We start from the raw sequence: 18,195 nt of genomic DNA, 5'->3' as shown, positions 1-18,195 counted from the left end.
TGTTATTGTTTACCTGGACTCATAATGGCTGGTTTCACAACCACTCTGATATAGATTTTCAAAGTAAGTATACCAGCCCCATCAGATCTAAGATATCTATTTAATGATGTATGATGTCCTTTGCAGTGAAAAATTTTATGACAGATCCACTTTAAATATGCAAACTATGTGGTATTAGAATTGTTTTCTTGTTTTGGAGATATATACACATTGTTGTGTATATATGGCAGTTTATCACCTCACTACCATACACTTTTGCCGATCACGCGTTACGACCCATTCTCCAGTATATGCAGAGACAATTGTACTAAATAAACAAAAAAATAAAAATCAACATCTACACACACAACTAACCGATCTGAGAGGCTGAAATAACATCTTAGTATACAGTGAACCGTCTTGTTTTTGGTTAATAATTTAGAGTTTCATTTTAGGGAACAACTACCGAGACCGAGATAAGGAAGAGGAAATCGAGCTGTTACCAGGTGTCTCTGGATCTACTAGAAGATCCCACCATCATGAGGCAGAGAGCGTTAAGCGTTGCCAGCATTCTGACAAATACAATGGAAGGTAAGTTACATGGGCTTTATGGCAGCTGCCATTAATGAGGAGCAATGGACGGAAAAGTGTTAATAGACCGGGGTAATACCTAGGGAGATGGATTGCTATCCAAAACTTCGCAATAGTGATGAGTGAGCACTACCATGCTTGGGTGCTCGGTACTTGTCACTAGTGATGAGCGGGCACTACCATGCTTGGGTGCTCGGTACTTGTCACTAGTGATGAGCGGGCACTACCATGCTTGGGTGCTCGGTACTTGTCACTAGTGATGAGCGGGCACTACCATGCTTGGGTGCTCGGTACTTGTCACTAGTGATGAGCGGGCACTACAATGCTTGGGTGCTCGGTACTTGTAACAAGCAGCTGATGCTCGGATGAGCTTGACTCGAGTAGCCGAGAATAATGAAAGTCAATGGGGGATGATTCCGTTAAAAAATGCTCAAGTCCCCCATTACCTTCCATTATACTTGCATCCAAGCATCCAACTGCTCGTTACGAGCACCAACACCTGAACATGGTAGTGCACAGAGTTGAGAAAAAGTGACTCACCTCTTCCTATTCAGAACACATGCATGCTCAGATGGATGTGCATGTTAACAGTAGAAGTCCCAGAGAGGGGTCATTTAACATTTCTACCTTTGGAACCCAGAGATGGGTCGAATGACCTGAAGGATTTTAGCTAACATCCTATAATCACCGTCTTTTGTTCTGTAATTAAGGCTATTACTGTCGCACCACAGGAGGTTGTTGTTTTCCATTGAGTTTAGCCATTTAGTTTCTAGTTAATTAGGTCAGTTTGGACTAAGGGTCATTTGACCCTCTTTCGGGACTTCAGGGGGGAGCTCGAAATTTCTGGGACTTCTAGTGTTAATGGGGGATTAGAGAGATTAGGAGAAACAGCTGTTGGCTAAAAGTTATCTAAAGTATATGGCAGCAATACAGACCTGATGATATTGTGTGTAGAAATGAGCAAACCTCATGCTCAAGGCTCGGGCTCGGAAAATTACGTGAAAATCACCCTGGTGAGTATTGCACTGTGCTGGAGTCCGAGTGATGTGCAGCATTGTGCGCGCTGCGGGAGGTGTGTGATTGGCTCAAATTTGACTTAAATTCTGTTCTTAGATGTATTGTTTACAGAGAATTAGAAAAAACATTACACCACCCACCCACCTTTCAGCCCACAGCAAAACATTTCCGGAGATGGATGGGTGGTGCTTTTTTAAAAATGTATTTCTCTGTGAACATTAAATCTTAGTACCCAGAATGTAAGCGCGCACAATGCTGCGCATCACTCAGACACCAGCACAGCACGATACTCACCAGGATGATTTTCATGTCATTTTCCAAGCCCGAACCCCGAGCCTCGAGCCTGAGGTTTGCTCAACTAGTTGTGCCACTCCTTCCTCTTGAGAGATTGACTATAGGAACTTGGACATGCCTTAAGGGTGCTTTACACGCTGCGACATCGCTAGCGATTTCATTAGCAATGTGACATGCAAGATCGCAGATACGATCTGCCGTGTCACATCGCTAACACGATCGCTAGCGATGTCGCAGCGTGTAAAGCACCCTTTACTGCTAAAGAAATTTAAAAATGGAGACACTTAGAACATAAAAAAGTCCAGTTTTATGCCAGCCCAGCAGCCAGCGTCAAGGCGTATCTCATATGCACTCTGATACACTAAGGTATAAAGACATTGAATATAGTAACTTGAACATGCATTACTGGTAAGGAAATGTTGACTGAGCACTTCTTCCCATCAGTTTAAGGCAATTTTTAATTTCCTAGTAGCAGGTTACTGCCCATCCATAAAATTGTAAGCTATTCAACCTAGGTAGAGGCATCAGTAAGTTGGGACCCAGCATATGAGATATATCTTGACGCTGGCTGCTGGGTTTGCATAAAACTGGCCTTTATTATACGCTAAGTGTATCAATTTTTGTAATTTATTTCCTTACCAGTAAAGCATGTGCAAGTTCCTATATTCGGTGTCTGTATACCTCAGCATCTCAAAGTGCAGCTGCTCATTAGTTTATTCCATGAACAGAATGCACCTGTTCACACTTGTCTGTTAGAAAGTGTCGTCATTTTTCTTATTCCTCCTTCCTCTTCAACATACTTTTAGCTATTAATGAACTAACTTCTTACATGAATTCTCAACCCCTCCATTGTTATTCTTGAATGGTGGACTAGCAAAGCATTAGCCTATGTACTGTATGTGACAGCATTATTTATATATATATATATATATATATATATATATATATATATATATATATATATATATATATATATATATATAGTATATGACAATATTATTTATACATAAAGGATATGATATTAGTTAGAAATGAATGTATACATTGCAGCGGACAGGTCAGTAACCAACAGCCACTGGATGGGTGCCCTGCAATATTCTACCTGCCGACATTATCAGCTCCTCTTGTGGTTAGCCGGCCTGGTACATTGTTGTGTGTGGGTTACGCCGAAACAGTAGTCGGGGCTAATGAAACAAGGAGCTGCTGATGTCGGCAGGTGGAAGGCGATTCTGACTAAAAATACAAATTTTATTAGTTATGCCTTAGAAATATTCCTACAAATAAAGAAAATAAACATTGGCGCCAGATACACATATCTAAAATTAAGGGGTACTTTGCACGCTGCGACATCGCTAGCCGATTGTAGCGATGCCGAGTGCGATAGTCCACGCCCCTGTCGCACATGCGATATCTTGTGATAGCTGCCGTAGCGAACATTATCGCTATGGCAGCTTCACATGCACTTACCTGCCCTGCGACGTCGCTCTGGCCAGTGACCCGCCTCCTTCCTAAGGGGGCGGGTCTTGCGGCATCACAGCAACGTCACACGGCAGGCGGCCAATAGAAGCGGAGGGGCGGAAATGAGCGGGACGTAAACATCCCGTCCACCTCCTTCCATCCTCATTGCCGGTGGAGGCAGGTAAGGAGATGTTCCTCGCTCCTGAGGCTTCCTACACAGCGATGTGTGCTGCCGCAGGAACGAGGAACAACATCGTACCTGTCGCTGCAGCGAAATTATGGAAAAGACCGACGCTACACAGATCACCGAATTACGACGCTTTTGCGCTCGTTTATCGGAGCTTCTAGGCTTTACATGTTGCGACGTCGTTACCGGCGCCGGATGTGCGTCACTTTCGATTTGACCCCGACGAGATTGCAGTAGCGCTGTCGCAACGTGCAAAGTACCCCTAAGTGTTACATTTTCGATGGTCCAAGAAGATAGTTATGGCCGAAAGTGATGGCACCTTTGAAATTGTTCCAGAAAATGAATTATTTATCTAAAAAAGTTATCGCAATTACGAATGTCTTGTTATACACATGTTTATTTCATTTGTGTGTATTGGAACAAAACAAAAAAAAAAAAAGAGGAAAAAATGGCAAATTGGACATCATTTCACACAAAACTCCAAAAAAGGTCTGGACAAAATTGTTGACATCCTCAAAATAATATTTGATTACACATGCTTTGGAATAAATAACTGCAATTAATCGCTTCCTATAAAAATCAACAAGCTTCTTACACCTCTCAAGTGGAATTTTGGACTTTTCTTTTGCAAACTGCTCCCGGTCGCTCATATTTGAGGGTGTCTTCCCCCAACAGCAATTTAAAGATCTCTCTACAGGTGTTCAATGGGATTTAGATCTGGACTCATTGCTGCCACTTCAGAATTCTACTGTGCTTTGTTTCCATCCATTTATGGATGTTTTTTTTAAATATGCCTTGGGTCATTGTCCTGCTGCAAGACCCATGAACTAAGACACAAACCCAGCTTTCTGACACTGGGCACTACATTGGGACCCAAAATCCTTTGGTAATCTTCATATTTCATGATGCCTTGCACAGAGTCAAGTCACCCAGTGCCATAGGCAGCAAAACAACCCCAAACATCTTTGAACCTCCACCATATTTCATTGTAGGCACTGTGTTTTGTAGGCCTCATTCCTTTTTGGGTAAACAGTAGAATGGTGTGCTTTAGCAAAAAGCTCCATCTTGGTCTCATCTGTCCAGAAGGATTTTGGCTTACTCATGTTCATTTTGGCAAACTGCAGTCTAGCTTTTTAATGTGTCTGTGTCAGCTACTAGAGTATACAGACCAAAAAGTCCCAATAAGAACAATATATGGGCACTTTACTGTCCAAGAGCTCTTCATAATGCATAATTCTGCCTGGTTTGGAGGTAAAAATGCACACTCTTAACTCTTGGGCCCCAGTGCTGCAGCACAGGTTGCACCAATGATATATCCGCCATTGGTGTCAGCAGTGGGGCCTCCTGGGTCTCCTGCCATTACATTTCAGTTCCTTCAAATGTTGACGGATAGTTCGTGCTGACACCGATGCACCCTGAGCCTGCAGGACAGCTTGAATTTCTTTGGAACTTGATTGGGACTGCTTATCCACCATCCAGACTATCCTGCTTTGCAACCTTTCAACAATTTTTCTCTGACGTCCACATCCAGGGAGATTAGCTACAGTGCCATGGGTTGTAAACTCCTTGGTTATGTTGGCCACCGTGGACAAAGGAACATCAAGATCTCTGGAGTTTGACTTGTAACTTTGAGATTATTGATATTTTTCAATAATTTTGGTTCTCAAGTCCTCAGAGTTCTCCTCTCCTCTTTCGTTTCACCTTTCTTAGTGTGACAGACTAAGATTCAGTCAACTTCTCCCCATTTTATCTGGTTTCAGTTGTGGTTCTCATATTGCCCACACCTTTTGCTTGCCACAGTTGAGTTTGAACGAGCCTCACATAAGCTGTTTACCCACAATCTTGGAAAGGTGCCAACAATTTAGTCAGCTCCATTGTGAGGGTTTTGTGTGACATTATGTCCAATTTGCCTTTTTTTCCTCAGTTTTTTTTTTGTTGGTTTGTTTTTTTATTGATCAAACACATAAAATAAACATGAGTGAATGTAATAATTTTCTGTAAGAAATTCTTAATTTTCTGGAAAAATTTCAAGGGTGTCAACACTTTCGGCCATGACTGGATAAAAGAAGTAGCACAAAGCAGGGGGTAAACTAACGAACCAAAAACTATATTAGCAGGATGATGGTTAGGGTAATATAATGACCAACTCAACCTGTTACACTGCACCAAAAACTACTCATTTGCAGGGGTTGGTACTTTTAAGCCATATAGCACCCTTACTCAACGTGGACTGTAGCTACCTAGTTATAAAAAATAACTATATACAGTGTGTATATATATATATATATATATATATATATATATATTATTATTTATTTATGGAGCACCATTGATTCCATGGTGCTGTACATGAAAAGGGGGTTACATACAGAACACATATACAAGTTACAATAGACAATCTAGTACAGAGGGAAGAGGACCCTGCCCTTGCGGGCTTACATTCTCTAGGATTTTGGGGAGGAGACAGTAGGCGGGGTGTAGGTTGGGCGGCAGCTGTGGTGGTGGTGGTGAAGCAGTGAGGTCATTGAAGGTTAGGGTTATATATATTATTATTATTAGGTTTTATATATATATATATATATATATATATATATATATATATATATATATATATATATATATATATATATATCTAATTGCCTTATTCTGTCTGTCTGTCTGTCTTGCTCCAAAATTCTGTCGTTACCGTGACAAGCGTCTCATTGGCCGCTCGCCTCGGCTCCGCCCCCTGCACGGATTGGCCGCTCGCCCAGGCTCCGCCTCCCACACGGATTGGCCTCTCGCCCCGGCCCCCTGCACGCATTGGCAACTCGGCCACGCCCCGCCCCCCTCACGCATTGCACGCTCGCTCTGGCCCCGCCCCCCGCATGCATTCCCCGAACTGACACGGAGCCCCGACTCCCAGGTGAGTGCTGTACCCCCGGGAGCCCACACCAGCGTACGCCGGCAACCCAGCCGACACATACCCTCGCATTGCTGGGGTTGCCGGCGTACGCTGGTGTGGGCTCCCATGCGTGCGGGGGGCGGGGTACGCTGGTAACCATGGTACACATCGGCTAATATTGTGTAGCATGGTATGCCGGCCCTGCCCATTCAGATCGTTGGTCTCCCGCTGTCACACGCTGATGCGTGCTGCACAGCAGGAGACCAACAAGTGACCCAGCACTGTCTCTTAGACTCCTCTCCCCCAGGACTACTCCTCCTATTAGACTCCTCTCCCCCAGGACTACTCCTCCTATTATCCTCCTCTCCCCCCAGGACTACTCCTCCTATTATCCTCCTCTCCCCCCCAGGAATACTCCTCCTATTATCCTCCTCTCACCCCAGGACTACTCCTCCTATTAGACTCCTCACCCCCAGGATTACTCCTCCTATTATCCTCCTCTCCCCCCAGGACTACTCCTCCTATTATACTCCTCTCTCTCCCCCCAGGACTACTACTCCTATTATCCTCCTTTCCCCCCAGGACTACTCCTCCTATTATCCTCCTCTCCCCCCCAGGACTACTCCTCCTATTATACTCCTCACCTCCAAGACTACTCCTCCTATTATCCTCCTCTCCCCCAGGACTACTCCTCCTATTAGACTCCTCTCCCCCCAGGACTACTCCTCCTATTATCCACTCACCCCCAGGACTACTACTCCTATTATCCTCCTCTCCCCCCAGGACTACTCCTCCTATTATCCTCCTTTCTCCCCAGGACTACTCCTCCTATTATACTCCTCTCCCCCAGGACTACTCCTCCTATTATCCTCCTTTCTCCCCAGGACTACTCCTCCTATTATCCTCCTCTCCCCCCAGGAATACTACTCCTATTATACTCCTCTCCCCCCAGGACAACTCCTCCTATTATACTCTTCTCCCCCCAGGACTACTCCTCCTATTATACTCCTCTCTCCCCCAGGACTACCCCTCCTATTCTCCTCCTCTGCCCCCAGGACTACTCCTCCTATTATCCTCCACTCCCCCCAGGACTATTCCTCCTATTATCCTCCTCTCCCCCCAGGACTACTCCTCCTATTATCCTCCTCTCCCCCCAGGACTACTACTCCTATTATCTGTGGCGCCCTGGACAAGCCAGGACGTCACAAGCACTACACCAACACACCCTACACCCCGGTCAGGCACACCAAAGCCAAAACACAAAATCCTTGTTGCCTTCCTCCAGGGGCTGATGTCCACACCAGGGGGTGGGCCAGGCGGTTGGTCCCGCCCACCGAGGAGTTCACAGTCCTGGAGGCGGGAAAAAGGAGGCAGATTAGTTTGGAAGTGGAGAAGTGAAGTGGCAAGAGAGCAACTGTCTGACGGTGTCCAGGTGTGTGGCCCGGGCACAAACTGCAAGGTTGGCGGATGGTGGTGACCGTCTGCAGGAGAGGCCGATTGGAGCTAGCCGTAAGGACCGTGAACGGGCGATGGCCCGGCGGTACCGGACCGGTACGCAAAGAGAAGCCAGCACCATCCGGCAGGGGCTTACGGACCCCGACAAAGCTAGGAGTCGCCGTGCAATTTGTCAAATCCATTAGCGAAGGGAACCTCCTGGGTTTCCCAGCAGCCAAGTCCCGACAGAAGGCAACAGTCCAACCGTTAGAGGGAAACACAGTCACCGCCAAGGCTAAAGTTCCCAGGGCCAGAGCCTGCAAGCAAAAGGGGCTCCTTCAGCAACCTCCAAGCTGGGGAGCGAATTACCGGTGGGAACCCATTGGAACTATACACACTACACAGGTGCAGGGAAAGACAGTCACCATCAACCTGCCGGGAGGAGAAACACCGCAGCCGTCTGTGGGACCCGTCCATCCAGCCATTTGTTTTACCGGAGACTGTGTGTACATCATTGGCTGAGTGAGTACCACCGTGCCGTGCGGCACAGCGCTGCCCCTGCGACCCTGCACCTCACCAGGCCCCGTAACCCGCCTGCCATCCATCCCTACCCCATCACCGGGCCCCGGGACAACCAACCCCCTACCCACGGAGGGGAGAACCAACATCCAAGCTGCTCCCTGTCATCGCTCCCGGGATCCCCGTCCAGAGCAGCGGTGGTGTCACCAATCTCACCACAACCGTGGGTGGCGTCACGGACAATAAATCCCCAAAACCAAACCCCTTTTCACTCACGGGCGAGGAGCGCCGCTCGAGTACCCGGGATCCGGCCCACCGCTCGAGCCACCACCAAGCAGCAACAGCAGCGGCCGGACCCGAGCAGTGGGAGAGCTCAGCGTCCCCTCCTCCGCCCGCGACAACTTGGCGTCACGAACAGGATTCTACCGCTCTGCCGTCTGGTAGAGGTGCGCCTTGTGACCGCCGGAGGTGTCCGGCCGAAAATTTTCAGAAGCCGCCATTTTGAGCGCGAAAAATCCCCGCTCGAACATCTCCTCGAGCATTAGAGGCGCGAAAGCCGAAACCGCGCCCCTGTAGAGGAGGTACCGGAAAGAAACTAAGGGGGATGCGGATGGAGAAATGGTGGCGTCCTCGAATTGGAGCGCGGGAGTACCCGCTACCGTAGCGTCTAAGCTCTCAGGGCACCGAGGAGGGTAGCCTTTGAAGACTGCGGCCCGGGTGAGCTCCCCGCCGGGACCGCTGCGTGGCTGGAGCGGGAGCTGGGCCGGTTCTGCTTGAAGGTGAGGGCGCAGAGCCTGCAGCAGCTGCTGGACTGGAAGGCGGAGATGTGCAGGATGGTTGCCGTAGTGGGGGCCCGTGAGCAAGGGGCCGCTGCGGCCGTGCCGCGTCGCGACCAGTCCACCCAAACCCCAGAACCAGCCCTGATTGCATGGGAGCCGGGGGCCGGCACCGCAGACGGAGGTCCAGAGAGAATGTCGCTGATGGAGGAGGGGGTTCCGACAACGCTGCCCCGCCACCATTCTTAACGGCCGTCAGTGGTTCTGGACTGAACTGCTTGTGGAAAGAGAACCCGATGTACCGACCGGTCCCCGAGTGGGCCGACCCCCTGCGGTGGTAGCCGCCCCAAAATCAGCGGAGCTCCGCTGCAAGTTGTCCCTGTTGGGACCACCAGTACTGTTTTGAAAGTTTAATGAATAAGTGAATGATAACCAAGATGTTACCTGATTGACCAGCCCTGATTTGAACCGGTCGTTGCCGGCAACTGTTGTCCCCATGGGGACTGTTTACAAACCAATGCGTAGAAACTGCTACGGACAAGCCCGAGAACTGGCAGGGCAACCACAAACTTAGTGGAGTGTAAATAAAATTGTTGTTGGCTTAAAACATGACCGCCTCCGGAGAGGCTGATTTGGAGGATGGGCCTGGACCCGAGCAGTGGGAGAGCGCAGCGTCCCCTCCTCCGCCCGCGACATATCCTCCTCTCCCCCCAGGACTACTCCTCCTATTATCCTCCTCTCCCCCCAGGACTATTCCTACTATTATCCTCCTCTCCCCCCAGGACTATTCCTACTATTATACTCCTCTCCCCCCAGGACTACTCCTCCTATTATACTCCTCTCCCCCCAGGACTACTCCTCCTATTATCCTCCTCTCCCCCCAGGACTATTCCTACTATTATACTCCTCTCCCCCCAGGACTACTCCTCCTATTATCCTCCTCTCCCCCCAGGACTATTCCTACTATTATACTCCTCTCCCTCCAGGACTACTCCTCCAACACACACACACTGCACAAACACACACACACCCACACAAACCGTGCAACACATACAGCACCACACGCACACACAATGCTGCAGACACACAGCGCTCCACAAACAACAAAACACACACAACGCAACACACAGCACCACACACACACACACAACGCTGCAGACACACAGCGCTCTACAGACAACACACAAACAACACCGCTCTCACACACCCCCACCCAGACAACACCCAGAACATTTACAGTGCCCTACACAAATACTTGGCAACTCCAGACAACATCTATATATATATAACAAAAATCATACAGTAACTACACAATAAATTCTAGAATACCCAATGCGTTAGAATCGGGCCACCTTCTAATATATATATATATATATATATATATATATATATATATATATATATATATATGCATTTTATTAGTATATGCTATTTGTATACATTCTATATGTGTAGGTTTAGAAAAAATATAGGGCTCCTCTAATGTTGTCATCAGCCTAACCAGAGAATAAGGATGAGAGCAGAAATAGTAAATAGAAATAATGTTCTGCTTTTTTTTCATTCTTAGAACTCGAAGAGTCCAGACAGAAGTGTCCACCTTGTTGGTACAAGTTTGCAAACACTTTTCTGATTTGGGATTGTACGCCTTATTGGCTAGATATAAAACATGTTGTGAAATTAGTCGTGATGGATCCCTTTGTGGACCTCGCCATAACAATCTGCATTGTTTTGAACACCCTGTTCATGGCTATGGAGCATTACCCGATGACTCATGAGTTTAATTATGTTCTCTCCGCTGGTAATTTGGTAAGCAAGAAATTCTATTTTCTTTGTACTCACCTTATTTGTAAAGTTAAATTGTTTTCTTCTACAAATGAACTTTTCTTTACAATGACTGATAACACCCTTTACACATCTGACAAGACAGGATCCACAATAGGTGATATCACCCCCTGCTTCTCTTCCAAATGTCCTTTCACACATTCATTAGATGCATCAATTTAAAAAAGTGTGTCTGCTACTAATGTTCATGTGCATTTCCTGAACAGGAAGCAGGGGTCTAGAAAAGCACCAGTGGCCAGTGTTAAAATTGCGGGATTTCTATTTTTCTTTTCATACAAATGTTAGTTTAAAAAACAATATACTAAGAAAAAAAAATTCTTGGATGCCTGAAGGCTTATTTTAAATGGTTAGCAAGTGTACTAAACTTATTGGACTTCCAGATCTCTTTATTGGGACATCAGCTATAGGAATTAAGGGGGCTTTACACACAACGATATCGCTAGCGATCTCGTTAGCGATGTGACATGCCCAGATCGTTGTTATGATTTGCCGAGATCGCTCATAGGTCGTTTTGTAGCGGTCACACGTACACATCTCACAAACGATGCTACATCGTTCAGCGATATATTGTTTGACCAAGGCGGTCGTGGGCATGTTGTTCGTCGTTGGCAGGGTGTCAAATGTACCAATATGTCAGCTGCGTTCCAAACGACAAAGAATATTTAGAAACTGAACAACGTGTCAACGACCATCGATTTTCAACCTATTTGCAATCGTTCGGAGTCGCACGTAGGTGTCACACACAACAACGTCGATAACGATGACGGAAGTGCATCACGAAAACCGTGACCCCCGACGACATATCGTCAGATAAATCGTAGCGTGTAAAGCGGCCTTTAGACAGGAAGATTGTTGTTGGTTAGTCCTACTTTCTCCCTTAATTGCAGTCACATTTTGTTTCTTTTCAGATGTAATGATTACTGTTAGATGATTGGAAATATTTTTTTTGTAGGTCACACTCCTATGAAATGTACAGTTTTAAAGGGAACCTTTCACATCCCAAAACGTAATCTGCAAATATAAAATTAATCTGCAGGTTAATAATGTTCCACAGCTGCCCGGATGCTGCACTGAAAACCGGCTATTGGGAGGAATTTTACGTTACTCCTCCAAGCACCCTCTGGCTTTCAGTCAGCATGGCTTAGGTAATCGGTCAGTACATAGTGAGCGGCAACTGTAACCAAACCATGGTGCTGACTGACAGCTAACTCAGCAGTGCATCAGAACTGAGTCAGCTTCAGCCAGTGCTGGGGTGCAGTTACAGCTGCCATTTACTATGTAATGACCAGGGGCATAATGATCACGATCTCAGAGATCATGACCACTACTGGGCCCGGCAGGGATACAGGCCCGGTACCCACCCTGCAGAGAAGGAGCCGCTTTCTCTCAGTAAGGTCACGCTCATACGAGCATTGAAATCGGACGAGTGCAATGCAAAAAAATCTCGAACTGCATTCTGACCATTGCTTGTCAATGAGGGCGAGCAGTTGGTCAACTTTTCTTGCATCCAGTTTCTGATTGCTGTTTCTGCGAGAACCGTATCACTCGCACCCATTCAAGTGAATGGGCGCGAGAGATACATCGGACTGCACTCAGATGTTATCCCAGTGCAGTGCGATATACGCACAGACTGACAATGGAGGAGATGGGAGGATTAACCCCTCCCTCTCCTCCCCTGCGCCCACCCTCAGCTTCACAGCTGTGACCCGATTCTGCAATGACACTCGGCTCATGCTCGCAGCAGAGCCTGAGACGGGGTCATTAGCATATTGCATCCAATGCTCTCGCATCGGATGCCATACGCCTGTGTGAGTCCAGCCTTAAAGAGGAGCTGCTCTGTACTGACCGTGACCTAAGCCGCGTCGACTGAAAGCTGGTGGTTGCCAGGAGGCATAAAATTAATTTCCTCCTCCCGGTAGCCAGGCCGCACAGCTTTAGGAAGTTGTTAATCTGCAACCTCTTATCTGTACGTTAATAGCATTTTGGAACTCAAAAGGTTCCCTTTAACGATACATGGTATTGGTAAAACTTCCTACAAGAAGTTTTAAATTTGCTTAATTTTAAATTTGCAGTACATGAATAAAGACCAGGATGATCACCAGGTAATCCGTATTCTAAAGCTGGGTGACAGCAGGTTCATAATTAGGACTCCGTGTAAGCCACCTGTCACTAGCTACACAATAAACACACAGGTCCCTTGAAATAGGAAAAGATATGGGGATCAGGGTGCAGGTGCAAATTCAAACGTTTACCTCCCATACAGAGACAGAGCTGCAAACAAACGGTCTCGGTCGTCTCTCTGTTGTAGAGACTAGTGACAGATTCTGGGCCAGAGTCTCTTTGCCTTGAGACTCTGGAGTTTAAATGTATTCCCTTTCCTTTGGGGAGGAGAGGGTTAATGTACTGCCCCGCGCTCGGCTGCAGCCGAGCCGCTCAGGTCCGGGTTTGTTTGGTGGGTGGCTCGAGCGCCTCCGGACCCGGGGGTCACGTCGCTCTGCAAGGGGATGCTGGCGATCTCGATGGGGGTGGTTAGGTAGGTGTACGGCCGGAGCCGTGTTTGAGTTCGTGACACCACCCACGGGACGTGGTGAAGATGTAGACACCACCGCTGCAGTTACGGGGCACCCGGGGGAGATGGTAGTGCAGCAAGATGTTAACCCCTCCGTGGGCAGGGATGATCCCCGGGAACCGTTTGGGGATAGTGGTAGTTGGGCGGTGCAGGGTGGTGCGCGGCCGGATGGTACTGTTGTACTCACGTTTACTGACACACTCAAGTCTCTGATGAAGAAAGTTGATAGTGGTCGGTGCCCGCAGCCGGCTGCGTCTTGTCCCCCACCCGGGTTGGTGGTCTTGGCCTTTCTCCTGCACCCCTTTATGTTTGTGTAGACTGCCTGTGCCTTAGCAGCAGGAGTACGCTCCCCGGCTGTGTACCGTATTTTTCGGACTATAAGACGCACCGGACCATAAGACGCACCCTGGTTTTAGAGAAGGAAAATAGGAAAATAAAATTTTAAGCAAAAAATGTGGTCATGACACACTTATGGGGTGAGGATCTGCTGCTGACACACTTTTATTGGGGGTAATGTCCCCAAATTCTCTAGTAAGGTACCCCATCCTGGTAATGATTGTCCTGCCTTGTATATAATCCCCATCCTTATATTTATTTTTATATATATATATATATATATATGTGTGTATGTATGTATGTATGTGTGTGTGTGTCCCTCATCCTGCTATATGTGCCTCATCCTGCTATAGGTCCCCCATCATCCTCCTATATGTCCCCCATCATCCTGCTATATGTCCCCCATCATCCTGCTATTTGTCCCCCATCATCCTGCTCTATGTGCCCCATCATCCTGCTCATATGTGCCCCATCATCCTGCTCATATGTGCCCCATTATCCTGCTCATGTGCCCCATTATCCTGCTCATGTGCCCCATTATCCTGCTCATATTTGCCCCATCATCCTGCTCATGTGCCCCATTATCCTGCTCATATTTGCCCCTTCATCCTGCTCACATGTTCCCCATCATCCTGCTCATATGTACCCCATCATCCTGCTCATATGTGCCCCATTATCCTGCTCATATGTACCCCATCATCTTGCTCATATGTACCCCATCATCCTGCTCACATGTGCCCCATCATCCTGCTCATATTTGCCCCATCATCCTGCTCACATGTGCCCCATCATCCTGCTCATATGTGCCCCATCATCCTGCTCATATGTGCCCCATCATCCTGCTCACATGTGCCCCATCATCCTGCTCACATGTGCCCCATCATCCTGCTCACATGTGCCCCATCATCCTGCTCACATGTGCCCCATCATCCTGCTCACATGTGCCCCATCATCCTGCTCACATGTGCCCCATCATCCTGCTCACATGTGCCCCATCATCCTGCTCATATTTGCCCCATCATCCTGCTCACATGTGCCCATCATCCTGCTCATATTTGCCCCATCATCCTGCTCATATTTGCCCCATCATCCTGCTCATATTTGCCCCATCATCCTGCTCATATTTGCCCCATCATCCTGCTCATATGTGCCCCATCGTCCTGCGGAACACACATAAAAAAAATAAAATAAACATTTATATTCACCTTTCCTCGCTCCACGCAGCGTCGCTCCTCCTCCGTCTGTGCCGGCAGCGCTGTGTGGAGCCGGCCACGCTCCCTGCTGCACCGCGATCTCCTTCTGTCTGTGCCGGCGATGCTGTGTGGACACGTGCGCACAGCGATGACGTCATCGCTGTGAGCCCCGTTAGTCTCTACACAGCGCGGCCGGCAATCAGGAGGACATCGCGGTGCTGCGGGGAACGGTGAGTAATGTGCACTGATTCACTGCACCCCGCGCTGATGATGATGTGCGGGGAGCAGTGAATACAGCCGCACATGATCACTCCTGGCTGTAGTTGCCAGGGGTGATCACGGCTGGCTGTTTACTTCGCGCGCGTCCCCGCTCATCACCCCGCCCACCTGTCAGCGCTGAGAGATGGGCGGGAGGATGGGCGTGCATATGTAATGAGCGGGCCCACGTGGTCACGGCAGGCGCTGCTGCTGCCTGCTCGTGCCCCCGATGACCCGCTCCACCGCAGCACCCTCATTCCCCGCAGCCATGCCTTACATTCAGACCATTAGACGCACCCCCCACTTTCCCCCAACATTTGGGGGAAAAAAAGTGCGTCTTATGGTCCGAAAAATACGGTATGTACTGGTGTAGTCCGTTTGCCCTCAGGCGCTGGCCCATGGGATCTTTCTGCCTATGCGGTGGCTTTCTATCTCCCTCAGTAGGCTGTTGCCTTCTTTCGGGTCTTGGGATGGGAATGGACCAAAAGTCCAGACCTTAATCAGTAATTCAATATGGTCCAGTGGCTTCTGGGCTTCGCTCTGGGTCTGAGTACCCCCTTGTGCTCCGGTTTCCAGTCGGTTCCCCGGTTCGGCACCGGTGGGCCACTACCCTGTCCCGGTCCCTTACGGTTCCACCTGGCCGTCTTCCCGGATCCTGCAGGCCAGGCCACCACCTGACTCCTAGCCTAGGTACCAGGGCTACGACCCCGGCACCTGTCAGTTTCCGCTGCAGACCTGCGCACAGGTCTTCCGCACTCTACTCCACTTGAACTTGAACTCACTACTCAACTTACTGACTGACTGTTTCTCCTGCCTCAGACCCTCTGGACCCCTCGGTGAGCGTGGCCAACTGTCTGGCTCCGCCCCCTGGTGTGTCCATCAAGCTCTGAGGGAGGTGACTAGGTTTTGTGTGGTTGGCTGCTGTTACCTTATTAGGGGGACAGGTGTTATGCAAGGGCCTACCTGTGACCACCTGGCTAGTCCAGGGCATCACATTAATGTCTGTATTCCTTTCGAGCAAGCATTGTTATCACCTTCTCAGATGTTTCCGGTTTGGACCAGTCCCTATATATACCCTCTGCTCCCAGTAGAGGGTGCCAGTTATTCTCTGATCTCATTTGGATGCTTGGGCTGGAGGTGAAAGGAGCTGGTGGAGCCCTCTCTGCAAGTTGCTGTGTTGGCTGCAGTCTTGGTGCTGACTGCAGCAGTCTGTAGTGTGCTTATTGTGTGGTGTGGACTTTTTCCAGTTTTCTGTTTACTTTTTCCCTTTTATGCTATTTTCCCCTGTGCGTGTACAGTCGCTCCTTTGTGTTTCATTGCTATGTGTACCAGTATTGGTTTTACCCCTGTCCATGTTTAGCTGTGGGGTTTGTGACTACGGTGCCGGCTCACCCTTTGGGTGGAGGAGGGGGAGGGGATTTACACCAGAGCTTGGACAAGAGTTAGGGTCACGCTGGCAACTCAGACCTCGCTACCATCAAGTGTATCTCTGAGCTAATGGACAGTGCAGGGTCGCCAGTCTGAGGGTCAGCTTAGGTGTCCCAGTCCTGTCATCCGGTCCCCATGACACAAACCAACATGACAGGCACCAAGTTATAAAAATATTATGGTTACAGGGAACACACAAGACCTTAAATGCATGCTATCAGTTAAAATTATTTTGGAATCATATATTTTTTTATAATAAAATCCATTTCTAACTTTAAGAAAACATTAATCCTGCATTTCTAAATTGTAGACGTGCAGCTTTCAGTAATGAGTCAGCAGAGTTACAGCAGTACAAAGGGCTAGTGGTGAAAAGCAAATGAGATTAAGTTCTTACTGCATATTACTGCATGCCAACTTGTTCGGCGCTAATGAGAAAGGAGGATTAGATGCAGCAGTGTTATTACAAGATCTGTTTAGTTATCTAGGAAAATAATGACTAGTGACTGAACAACCATGTGTGCTTCAGGAAACTTAGATCAGATTCCCACTGAATCACATGGTTGATAAATGGTTCAGGTGCCCTTACACCTCCGATAGTTCTTAGCACACCCATACACCTGCGCATGCTTTTTATTATTATAGGAATAAAGCTACTGCCATATGTCTTTGGAAATTTTTTTTTTTTTTGCTACAAATGGGATGGGAATATTGAAATCCAATACACCTGAGTTTCTCCTAACATCTTCCATCATTGGACAATTGAAATATCACAATACACATAGTTAGCTTATTTGAAAAAAGTTAATATAGTGTAATGCAAACATTAAAGGGAATCGGTTAGCATGATTCCATTCTGTAAACTATTTCCATATGCATGTAGCTCTTTCAAAGACAAGTCCAGCAATAGCTTTACATGGCCGGTCCGTTCCTCCGTTACTACGTAATCTACATTTGACTTGATATGCAAATGAGGCTGAAGAGCTATTTGTAGATTTGCAGCCTCTATCACTCCAGCTCTATTCCCCATCCAGTGACACCTCCTCCTGTTTGACTGGCAAGTTGTTTTCCTGAAGTCACAGAGAATAGAGGCTGTCAGTCAAAAGGAGAAGGCAGCACTGTGTGGGAAATAGAGCTGGAGTGACAAAGGCTTTAGATCTACAAATAGTTCTTTAGCTTCATTTAAATATCAATTTAAATGGTGATTTCTCAGCAGTGGAAAGGAACTCACTGTCCATGTCAAAGTTTGTTGAAGCCACCAGATAATCTTTACGGTTATAACCTGATGAAGTGGCAAGTATGATTTGAAACGCGTAGAAATAAATCATACATTTTCTGCTCAAGATTTTTTGGATTCATTTCATCTGGTTATTCACGGCAGTGGAGAGGAACCACACATGATTCCATTCATCGACTTCATAGACTGGGAGCTT

General features: G+C 47.7%; 1 protein-coding gene across 3 annotated transcripts in view; it reads left to right on the top strand.

Moving 5' to 3' along the window:
• The window catches only part of LOC142245037 (sodium channel protein type 2 subunit alpha-like), a 322,264-nt gene that overhangs the window by 207,874 nt on the left and 96,195 nt on the right, over window positions 1-18,195 (top strand). For all 3 annotated transcript variants that reach the window (XM_075317284.1, XM_075317285.1, XM_075317286.1), the window contains 2 exons: window positions 435-570; window positions 10,707-10,945. In XM_075317284.1, the coding sequence (XP_075173399.1) occupies window positions 435-570; window positions 10,707-10,945 (375 nt within the window). The remainder of the gene's footprint in view (window positions 1-434; window positions 571-10,706; window positions 10,946-18,195) is intronic.

This window comes from Anomaloglossus baeobatrachus, chromosome 7 (genome assembly GCF_048569485.1).
Source record: "Anomaloglossus baeobatrachus isolate aAnoBae1 chromosome 7, aAnoBae1.hap1, whole genome shotgun sequence".
Lineage (NCBI taxonomy): Eukaryota > Metazoa > Chordata > Amphibia > Anura > Aromobatidae > Anomaloglossus > Anomaloglossus baeobatrachus.
Note: the sequence above shows the minus strand (reverse complement) of the source record. Positions and strands in the feature narration are given on the sequence as shown.